Genomic DNA, 11,346 nt, shown 5'->3' on the forward strand with positions numbered 1-11,346 from the left:
GGTCCCATTGCCGTCGAGTGCATGACTATAAAAAGAAACGAAATTAGTCGTGTAAATCAAAGGTGATTGAAATGACAATTATAAAAGACTTACAGCTTGAACTAGCGGCAGTACCGCTGGACGCTGCATGCGGTGCTGCAAAGGTCGACGGGCCAGCTGTGTACACATGGGCCGACGCATGAGATGAACTAGATGCCCCCACGTCGTCTCTGCCGCGACACGTCAGTGCACGTAACGCTCGCGTCAAGTTGTCTTGAATCTTACGCAAGGTGTCCTTGTACTGTGACTCTGGTACACGTACTCCACGTTCAAGCAACGTGATCTGAGATGTAGCTTCGACCTCCGCGTAGTTGATCAGATCAATCTGCATACGTAATGTGATGCAGAGTAATATTGTTATCGATCTTTTATAAAAAAAGATTAAATAATTCAAGTTGCGAAAGACGTACCGCGCCACGGTGCTCCTGATCACGGTACGAGGGATACGTGTCCGAGATGGTCAGCTGGTGCTGATGCTCCGCGTCATCAATGCGTAAAAGAGTGACGTACGGACGCGTGCGAAGGAGGTACCAGCGGAGGTATACGGCGTATGACGCCTCCGTGTGTGGCTGCCCCTCGTCCCACACATCCTCACGTGCGTCAAGCCACCCTTCTACGTACTCCTGCATCTTGACGACCCAGTTGACCTCGTTGGCATGATATCCCCTACGCGAATGTTTGTTGCAAACATTTCAAACACAACATTGCTTTATAATAATGAATATATAATTAATATAAAATAAGTTATCACAAACTTACTCGTGTACGTTGCGCGGCACGGCCTGGAACGCTCGAGGTAGGAGAGGGAAGTGCTGTCGTCGCCCGAACTGCCTCATCACACGCTCGACGCAGTACGGCTCGACGAAAATATCGAAAACTAGGTTCGCCTTTGTCAGCCAGTACTCCTCGTCACGCGTGCAGAGGGAAGACAACCCATGCGGCGCACGTGTCTGGATAGCCGCAGCGGTGTACGGTATCCAGATGACATCCTGTGGCCGCATCCGATCAAATTCGGACACGAACTGAAGGTATGCTTTTCGAACCTACCGATGTGCTCAGCTCATCTGCAAAACTTACACAACTGCATCGATACTCCTCATATAAAGAAATGTACAACAGTAAATTAAAGAGCTTAAAAGAACTTACCCGTCGGTCAGTCCAAAGCAAACCCATCGTGGGGCTATCCTCGTTCCACATCCCATACATCTCGGGCGGATAAGGCTCCTCGCTGATTAGGGGACGTGCTATGGCGAATCGCTCGTACGACCATAGCTGCAGCAGAAGTGGGCAGCCTGTGATGACGACGGTCCTCTCCGTCTTCAAACAGGCCTGGCAAAGGCCTCGGTACGTGGCAGCAAGCACTGCCGATCCCCAGCTCCACCCAGGTACCTTGGCCGGCTCCACATCCGCAATCGCGCGCGCGCATTGCATGAGCACCTTGTCCACATAATTGCCGGTAGAGTTGCAGAAAAGAGTCCAGCCGAACAACCACCACAGATATGCCTCCAGGTATCGTGACACCTCGTACTGCCCAGCCAGAGGGTGCAGATCCTGAGCCTGTAATATATTTGTTCAAAACTTAGAGGTACTCACATATGATTCAATTAAATTAAATAAAAAATAACTCGACATACCCTAAATTGTATTACCCAACTCTTGGCGGGGCCGGGCAAATCAGGTACGTTCACAACAAGTGGCGGGTTCGCTGGAGCAAACCGCTCCTGCAGCTCCGCCCTCCAGAAAGGTGGCACGGCAACTGGGCCAACAGCTTCACCCGCAATGGGAAGCCCGAGCAGGTACGACACGTCCTGCAATGTGGGGGCCATCTCCCTGCACGGCAAGTGGAACGTGTGCGTCTCCGGACGCCACCTGTCCGCCAACGCTGCAAGTAGAGAGCGGTCCAGCTGCATCCACTTCTTGGCGCTACCGTCTTGGCCGTCGCCGGCCTGAAGCATACGTGCGAGTGGCAGCAAACCAGCCTCACGTAACCTGTATATTTTGCATTGTGGTTACAATTATCGTACAAGCTATACATTAGTTTCGTAAAAAAATATAAAGTATCACCTGTCAAGCCAGCGGTCGTCCAGGTGCAACAACTCCTTTGCTACACGAGGGCGCAGCTCGTGAAGCTCCTGCCCCTCCACCGCTGCCAGGTACGACCTGTGCCGTTCGTCGATGTGCGCGTCAAGGAGCTCCGGTGTCTGCGCCATATCTGCATAAAAAATATAAGTACCGTAAGACATATTCCTACAAATAATTGAAAATATTAAAAACTATTTATAATAGAACTAACCTAACAAATATTTCTAAAAGCTATTCAAAATACTGAAACCTATTCGAAATATAACTACCCTAAAAAATATGTTTAAAAACTACTGCAATTATAAAAACTATTCAAAATATAACTACCCTAAGAAATATATCTAAAAACAATTGAAAATACTAAAAACTATTTATAACAGAACTGCCCTAAGAAATATTTCTAAAAGCTATTCAAAATACTGAAACATATTCGAAATCTCTAAGCTTGTGTTGTATGAGAACATTGGCCAGATTTTCTCATGTTTTCCAATTCACTAAATCTTACATTTCTCTTGGTACGATTGATCAAATCCCCTGGCAGCGTGCAAAGAACCGTCAGAACATGTGTGTTGTTGGCATGCTGCAAGATGCAGGAAACTCAGAGTTCAAAGTTGTTGGATTCAGGGGGAGCATACCCTGCATCTTATCAGCAAGTTACATACAGCTACTTTTAGCTCACTCTGCATACTTCTGTGCGTAACCTTTAGCTTCTTCCTTGCTGCTACGAATTCAGCAAGCACTGATTTGATTTGCCAATAAGATATCGTGATGTACGCAGCAGCGGGAAAAGCAGCTGTTCCTGTGTGGATATGACAAGTTGGTGCTGAACTTTTTGAGAATCTGGAGATAGCATTTTTCTTCTTCTACGTTTCCGACGAAAAGCGAGGAGCTAGGAAGGGATGATGATCAAGCAGATAGGCTAGTTTAGTTGAAGAGATATAAAGGGGAGGACACTGTCTGTGTTCCTTTCTCCACGGCACTGCAACGCTTGATAAGCACAAATCCCGGTGGATACGGCCATGCTTTTTTTTGTTTCAGGACATGATGCTTGTCTTGTAGCAACTGGTTCACAATCCTTTCTATAGTGGTGTGCCCCCGTTGGTCATGAATCTTATCTGTAGCTGAGGGTCATGGTACTCTGCTGGCAAGAGTGAAACTTGGAAGCCTTTTCTGCACTTCATTCTCAGACCAAATTAAAAGATACAACTCGCAGCAGAATCGACCGATTTTCTTGCACATTTTTTCCGGTTGTCGTCGCACTCGCACGCATGCGTCCCTCCCATTCTTCCGGTTGATCGCGTAGCACCAAATGTGTCTGTCCTGATGAAATCAGTGCCGCCTCCAGCCCCCCAACGTTGTTGGCAGGCGCCATGGATTCAGAAGAGACCAAATCTGCACACACAAAAGTAGAGCATGAGCTGACACCGACGATGGTGGGTCCACGGCTCCGAAGATTGCATCTTTCCTCCTCGAGAGGGAACACGAGCGGCAGCCATGGGCACGGAACCGGCGCCTACGCGAGCTCTGCGACGGAGACAGAGAAGCTCCTCCCAGCAGCTCCCGGCTCGCCGATTCAAGGCGGTGACCGTCCTCGACGACGAGTTGACGGAGTAGGAGGGGGTGCGGCGTGGTGGGAGAGATCCGGTACCGAGAGTTGGAGGGGAGAGATGGACGGCCGTGCATTTGCCGGCGACGAAGCGGCCGTTGCCGGAGCCGGAAGCGATGGGGAAGAAAGGAGCAGTTGCACAAGGGGGGCTATTCTGCAAATGATAGGGGGTTTTATGTAAAATATTGGATCGCGATTACTATCCAAATTAGGGGCTTCCGTGAAATAAAATTTTAACAGTTAGGGATTTTTTATAAATATAGGGGTCGCGATTATTAATTGCGATCCAAAATAGAGGGTTATATGCAAATGTATCTCGTTTCAGGGGGTTCCGGAAAAAGAAGCGAACCCGAAGCGCGACCTCGCCTTGGCGGCCATGGCGGTTCGCGCAAAACGGCTCTGGCCACCCATGACCGAGTCCACAGGCATCTGATCTCGGACAGCGCATCCACTCCATGTCCAACTTCCGCTTGCCGCCCCGAGATTTCCTTCCGCCATCCCGGAACCCCCGCAACCAACCGAGAAGACGAAGGCAGGATATGGCGGCGGCGGCGGCCGTGAATCTCTTGTCGCCGCTGTGCCGCGCAGCTACAAAGATCAGAGAGAGACGAGATTGGAATAAGAAGAGCTTTGGTTTGGTAGCTGCAACAATTCTTTCGCCAATCCTACGGCGTCTTATCAGTTGGCTACGCTGCAGAAAGATGAAGAGTTTCAGACAAGGAATAAACATTCATGGAGACAAACAGAAAGCAGCAGAGAAGACAATGGAAATCTACGACATGCATCACGGCCATCTATCTGTCCTTGCAACCAGACCGGAGAGATCACAGGAAGATGGAAACCAGAAATGAAAGACGACAAGGATGGGGTCAATGTGGAGAAATGCTGCTCTGCTATCTGCACATTGCAAATACACTCTGAAACTATGCTCTAAATTCAGGTGATGGACAACCCATCACTACAAATCCAAGGTGAAAAATCACACACATGCACAAAATAGGGTTCTTGCACCACCCTTTCACTACAATTCAAGCTGAGTGAACTGCTGGTTTCCCTTTCACCACTTTACAGATCACTGGGGTTGGAACTTTGAACAGCCAACTCAGTTCAGAGAAAGAGCAAGCACTGGTGTATTGAACCAATTGGGAGATGAGCTGAACTTCTGGGCTACCTTCTTCGTCAGTACTGGCTTGTTCATTTCCTGATGTCCAGGTATTGAAAGTAACAGCTCATGCAAAAATAAAAGATACAGAAATTCAGTGTCACCTTCATGGTCTAGAATGATCTCAACTGACAGGTCGGTTACTGGCCAACACCACTGAAACCAACGGTTGCTACAAACACAGGTCTCCCTCTCACCTTGTTCAGATATCGTATCTGTCAGGCTGGGATGATGGACTCCCTCGAGAACTTAACTGATTGATGTAGTTTCTAGTAGTTCAGTAATGGCGAAGTCTTTCATTTTTTTTTTTTGAGTAGTGAGGTTTTTCATAATAATATATGATTTCACTAATATATGATCGTTTTAGAAAGCGTAAGTTAAATTTATCTGTCGAATCTAGAGGGTACCATAAAACAACTTTTCTGTAAAACACTTTCCTTCATCTTGTCCATGTCGGGATGCGCCACTTCATATGGCATGGTGAAACATTTGTATTACATTAAATATTTCTATTGAATGAGTAAAGCATTTTTCCTTTTTCGATGAAGGGATAAATTGTATTTATAATGGATTATCTCAAGTTTGCAACAAGAAAACTAGCCATCCTTGAACAGAATAATCAGTTATGCACAAGTACATGGTACACACCCCACAAGACATGCACACCACTCAAATCGTACCTTCATACTAAATCACTAGCAATCTGTAAAATGCAGAAAATTCATGCAGATCTGTTGAATACAGTGGAGCATTTGTCTGTATCATTGGTTACGACGTTTTCATCTTTATCTCCTGCAGAGTGAGTAACCTTCAGCTCCTTATGCTGCTAGTCAGCCAGCACAAAATCTTCGATAAGGTATTGTGATGTGAGCAACTGCTAGTGAATCTGACACGTTGTTCTTGCACTTTTTGGAGCATCTGGGGGATAACTTATTCTTCTATGCTTCCAATGAGAAGTGAGGAGCTGGTCAGTCAGATAGGCTAGTTTAGGTGAAGTGATAAAGGATGGGACACCGTGTTTTGGATTATTCTAGGACTGATTGTATTAATTTTCTTCACTACAATGTGATGTTTGATAAGCGCAAATCCTAGTTGATATCTATTGGATTTTTTTCCCTTTCAGATATGTTTTGGGTAATCCTGTGACTGTTTTTGTTTTCTAATGCTTTGATAGACACAAATCTTAGTTGATATATCTACGAGGTTCCTACACGCAGCTACTTATTCAAAATCCTTTCTTTTACACAAGCTGATTGAAACTTTGCTTTCTTGCAATTTGGGCACATTGTTCTGATCTTTGTCATACGTGAGTCCTGTTTTTCTCTGCTCATGGCCTAACCGGCTTAGTCAGACTGATTTCACTTTCAGCGTTTTACGATGTATGGATTAACTTAGATAATAACAAACTTAGACTTAGTTCAGAGAACATGCATCGGTGTACAAAACCAATTGGGTGAGCTGAATTTCTAAGCTACCTGCCTTGTCTGTACCACTTTGTTCATTCTATGATTGCTAGTTCAAGATACATAGTTTGGAACTGACAGCAACTGCTCCTTCAACGTGCAGAAATTCAGTGAGTGGCGTAGCTCAATAAGTTGAATTTAGGGGAAATTTCCTTCATTATGACATGATTACTTCCCTTCATCCGCGATTACTGAGAATTAGTGACAGCAACTTGCCTTGGCTTTGAGAGATTATCACCCTCTTGAAAGGTTTGTGTGCTGAAGGCCTGCTTGAAGTGGGCCTGTAATTTTCAATGCCTGTCCAAAACTAAGATTCACGGTTGTAAATTAAGAAACTCTTGATACCGGCTATTAGCTGAAATCTAGTCCCTTTATTCAATTACAGCATTTTGTGGTTGTAATATTCTCTGCGTCAGTTATTTGAATCAATTGTGTGCAAAAGATTGTAAGCACTCAAAGCACAATTAGCGGCCATGCTCGCTTGATTACAAGTGGACGCTACTGACATGTATGGTCACCTTCAGGAGTACTATTATGTCAATGTAGCTTTCAGTTACCCAGCTTACACCCTTGCAACGGACGGTTGCCATGAACACAAGCCTCCCTCTCACACTTTATTCAGGATAGCATATCCTCCAGGCTGCAGCCTAGCATTCTACTGAAAGTCTAATTGGCTGGAAGAAGATGCCTTCTGCCGTTGAAAGGGACCCTTTGTGTTGCTTCACTTTTTTTCCTTTAATACCCATCAAGGAACAATACCAGAACACAGTTACACATTTTATTCTTGAAAAGGAAGTAAAACTTTTGTTACATAATTCATAGGCATTTTCTGTGCTCTGTTGAAATCTGAACCAGACGTAGGCCCTGAATAGATGGATCTGAGGCTGAAGTCTGAACATCCTATTTTGTGCCATCATGCTGCAAGACTGCAATCAAGCACAAGTGAGCCAAACAGGTCACCGTATAGTGTTCTCATGTTGTGGATGGAACTCTTCTAATTTTTTCGCGACCGTGCCTAAGCACGTATTTCAATTAAGAGGAGGAAGAGAATTTACAGCAGGTTCAAGGAGCTCGCGATACATGCAACAAATTTTGCGACCTTAAGCTAAGAGCATCGCGATGGAACTCTTCTGATTGGTTGATGAGGATGGCAGTTGTATACTACCAACAGATACTCGTACCACTATGACTGTGACTGCAGCTTGTCTGCTTGCTGAAAAGAAATGTGTGTAGTAGTTAAGTTTCAGGAGATCAACAATGATTTTGATGTCTGCTTTTTATTGTGAATGGGATCCAGCTTGATTGAAGCTATAAAACATTTGCTTAATTGGGACTTTTCCTGAAAGTAAGTAGTTACACCTTTTTTCAGGTGATGGTGCTCATGTAATGATCAGTTGTAACTTCAAATTCAAGCTGAGAGAAGATGGTGTGAGACAGTAAAAAGATCATAGTATCATTGTACTTTGTATTCTCCATGGTCCAATTCAAGACAATTTTCCTTATTATTTTAATTTGTCATGTTGTGTGTGTGTGTGTCAAAAATGCAACCTCTGTCTGCAGTTTCAGCCAATAGACAGAAATTATAAGGAACAAAAAGATAAATGAGGAGTGCATGAAAGGAGGTTGTTAGCTTTGTGAAAGTCATGAAGGATTCAGGAAATGTATGAGAAGGGGGAAATAATGGATTGATCATCACTTATACATGAGCTTGGACTAGTCCTATATAATGAGAGTAATTCAGCACACAGCACCAATTAGGGTATGAGCCTCGTTGAGAAGTAGAAGCTTTGATTAACCATAATTCTGCATCTCTATATCTAGTTTTGAATCCTTATGCAACCTTAGCGATCAGTAGGGTACAACCTGCAGTCTACATAATGAGAAATTAGAGGAAAACAAATCGGATGTGATTGCAAATTTTGCATCAAGCTACTTATGTTTGGAGTTTGGACAATACAATGCTGGGGGGAGAACAAAGGTACTAATTATGATTACATCCATACGAGGTGAAGGTTAGCGTTTGCTCTTCAATCTCTAATTCTCTATAGATCACCATTGTTCACCTGGAGCCTACAAGACATCACAAGCTCTCCATGACTAATTGTGATGCCTGGCCCTTCCAACACACCGGCGACCGTACACTAACAAACAAAAACAATTTTGTTATTTCTTCATGCACCTAAATTTTTTAACATTGTTTTATGTAGCAGAATAGCATTTTGCAACAAGTATTTAGCCAAACAATTCAGTTTACAGCTTCTTCAAAATGTCATGGACTCTTTACTCTTATGACCGATACATGAGGATGGAAGTTCTACTAGCACATACTCGTACTTCTACGGAACTGGCTGCAGCTTGTCTCCTTGTTCAACAGAGAACGTTGTACTAATTTTCAAAAGGAAAAAAAAAGAAAGATTGGTAGTGATAGAGTCTAGATGACCAACGATGAGCTTGATCTTTAATGCTTTTTACGTGTATGGGATAATGGAACACAGCAGGATCGTTTATTACTCGTTTTCTTTATTTTGGGTGTTGAGAAAGGCAATTTAAGTGAACGACGAAAAACATCAGCAACAAAACAAAATGAGAAGTTCATGAAAGGCAGTGTGCAGCTCTATAATCTGAGACTGGAAATTCATGAAGGATCGAATAGAAGAGGAAAAGTATGGCATGCCCCTCATATGCCATACATGCAGAATCCTATATAAAGAAGAGAGAGTAATTTTGTCACAATCCAAGTAGAAACCTCAAATCAATGATTGATGTAATTTCTGTCACTGTGGTAGTGAATACTTTTGCCATCTTCAGAGTATGTGAACTCTACTTTTTTCTTAGAACAAATCATCGTCGATGCTTTCCTTGTAAGCTGGCGAGACAAGTTATTTTTTCTAAAATTGAGACATTACCATTTAATTTCCTTTTTTCATTCATTTGTGCGGAGATTTCAAATTTTTCATTACAACATCTTTTAAGGTCTGCCATAATTTTCCTTTTCCAAATATGTATCTGCTCACTACAAATATAACATTTTGCTCATATATCTCCACATACATAAGAAAAACAAACACTCCTACAGCACCATAATTCTAAGCACCAAATCTTAACTAACCACACTAACATATTATACATACACACCTTCAGTCCTCCAGGCTGCAAAAGAACAAAAAAGAATTTCTTGTGATTTACAAGCAGCCCTCTATCTGGTCTTGTCAGAAATCTTGGCAGCTATGCCAAGCCCTAACTACATCTCCTAGCTCATGCCGCAGCTCCTCCCACCCGAACGTTTCGCCCTCGTCGTCGCCGTCGCCGTCGGCCACCTCGAGCCGCAGCTCGACGAGCATCAGCGGAGGTGCCACCTCGGACATCTCAACTGTCATCGCGGCCAGAACTGAGCCTGACAGGCCCCCTAGCGGCAGGCACTCGAGTCCTTTCTTCCCTACCACGACGTACCCGAGCTTCCCGCCGGCGCGCCCGAGCTGCTCCAGCGTCTGCTCCGGCGACGCCGTGGTCATGAACCTCTTCTCTCGGTTCCTCTTGTCGAACAAGCCCGACAGGTTGAGCCCCGGTGACATGGAGATGATGTCGAAGGCGTTCACCGCCTGCGCCTGGAACGCTAGCGCGCGCTCCTGCTGGCCGTTGAGCAGCCCGCCGAGCTGCGAGTCGACGCTGAGCGAGCGCTTGAACCACGGGTGCGTCACCAGCGCCTCGACGGCGACGCGGGTGGCCGGGTTCGGGTCGAGCAGGCGATTCACCAGCCGGCGCGCCGGCTGCGACACCCACTCCGGGAACTCGTACTCCCGGCGGTGCGCCTTCCGGCACATGTCGGCGATGTTCGAGTCGTCGAAGGGGAGGTGCCCGGCGAGGAGGACGAAGAGGATGACGCCGCAGGACCACGCGTCGGCCTTGGCGCCGTCGTAGGCCTTGCGGCGGAGCACCTCGGGCGCGGCGTAGGCCGGGGTGCCGCAGGCGGTGTGGAGGCGGCCGTCGTCGCGGAGCGAGTCCGGGAGCGCGGAGAGGCCGAAGTCGGAGACCTTGAGGTTGCCGTCGCCGTCGAGGAGGACGTTCTGCGGCTTGACGTCGCGGTGCGCGACGCCGCGCGCGTGGCAGTACGAGAGCGCGGCGATGAGCTGCACGAACACGCGGCGCGCGGCGTGCTCGGGCAGGCGGCGCCGCGGGAGCGCGGCGAGCCTGGAGAGCAGGTCCCCGCCCGGCGCGAGCTCCATGACGAGGTAGATCCTGGCGCGCGTGGCGAGCACCTCGTGGAGGCGGAGCACGTTGGGGTGGTGCAGCCGGCGCATGGCGGTCACCTCCCGGAGCACGCGCGGCGCCATGCCCACCGTGCCCATGACCTCGGCCTTGTCGAGCACCTTCACCGCCACGGTCTCGCCGCCGGCGACCGGGCGCGCGAGGTAGACCTTGGCGAACGTGCCGCGCCCCAGCAGGCGGCCCAGCTCGTACCTGCCGAGCAGGTTCTTGCTCTCCTTCTTGCTCCCCTTGCTCTTGCTGTCCATGGGCGACAGCAACAGCGAGGCAAGAGCACCGCAAGGTTGGCGCACGGCTTGGTGCTACGGCGATGAGTACGGCGACGGCATTAGGTGAAGCTGTTGATTTGGTGCCCTTTTATATGGGGGATGAGTTGGCTATGCAACTTGCCTTTCTTTTCTTTGTTTGCTATAAATCCATAGCTTGGGTTTGGTTAACCATGGTTAATTAGTATTTGGGTTGGCATGTAAGAGAGGTTAGAGATCGATCCCAGCCAAGTCGGCAATTGGGCAGGAGATTTTGTGATTAGTTTTGAACTGCACACACCAAGGAATTCACACACAAGCTCACTTATGTTTTGACACTTACTCCCTCCACGATCGTTTTGATAAATCTAGATACATAGCTAGACCTGCACACACTGAGGATGCACTTAGATATACACACACGCTTGGATGATTTCGTTGGATTGATCTCCTAGAGACCCTCGGACCCCAACGGGCCCGATGGGC

At 46.8% G+C, this 11,346-nt stretch overlaps 1 protein-coding gene across 1 annotated transcript; it reads right to left on the minus strand.

Moving 5' to 3' along the window:
• Positions 1–9,336: 9,336 nt before the first annotated feature.
• Positions 9,337–10,939, minus strand: LOC112883925 (CBL-interacting protein kinase 4-like). Its single transcript, XM_025949191.1, has one exon. It carries the CDS (start codon positions 10,861–10,863, stop codon positions 9,562–9,564), a length of 1,302 nt encoding a protein of 433 aa, XP_025804976.1. The 5' UTR covers positions 10,864–10,939; the 3' UTR covers positions 9,337–9,561.
• Between the last annotated feature and the right edge of the window lie 407 nt (positions 10,940–11,346).

This window comes from Panicum hallii, chromosome 3, assembly GCF_002211085.1.
Source record: "Panicum hallii strain FIL2 chromosome 3, PHallii_v3.1, whole genome shotgun sequence".
NCBI lineage: Eukaryota > Viridiplantae > Streptophyta > Magnoliopsida > Poales > Poaceae > Panicum > Panicum hallii.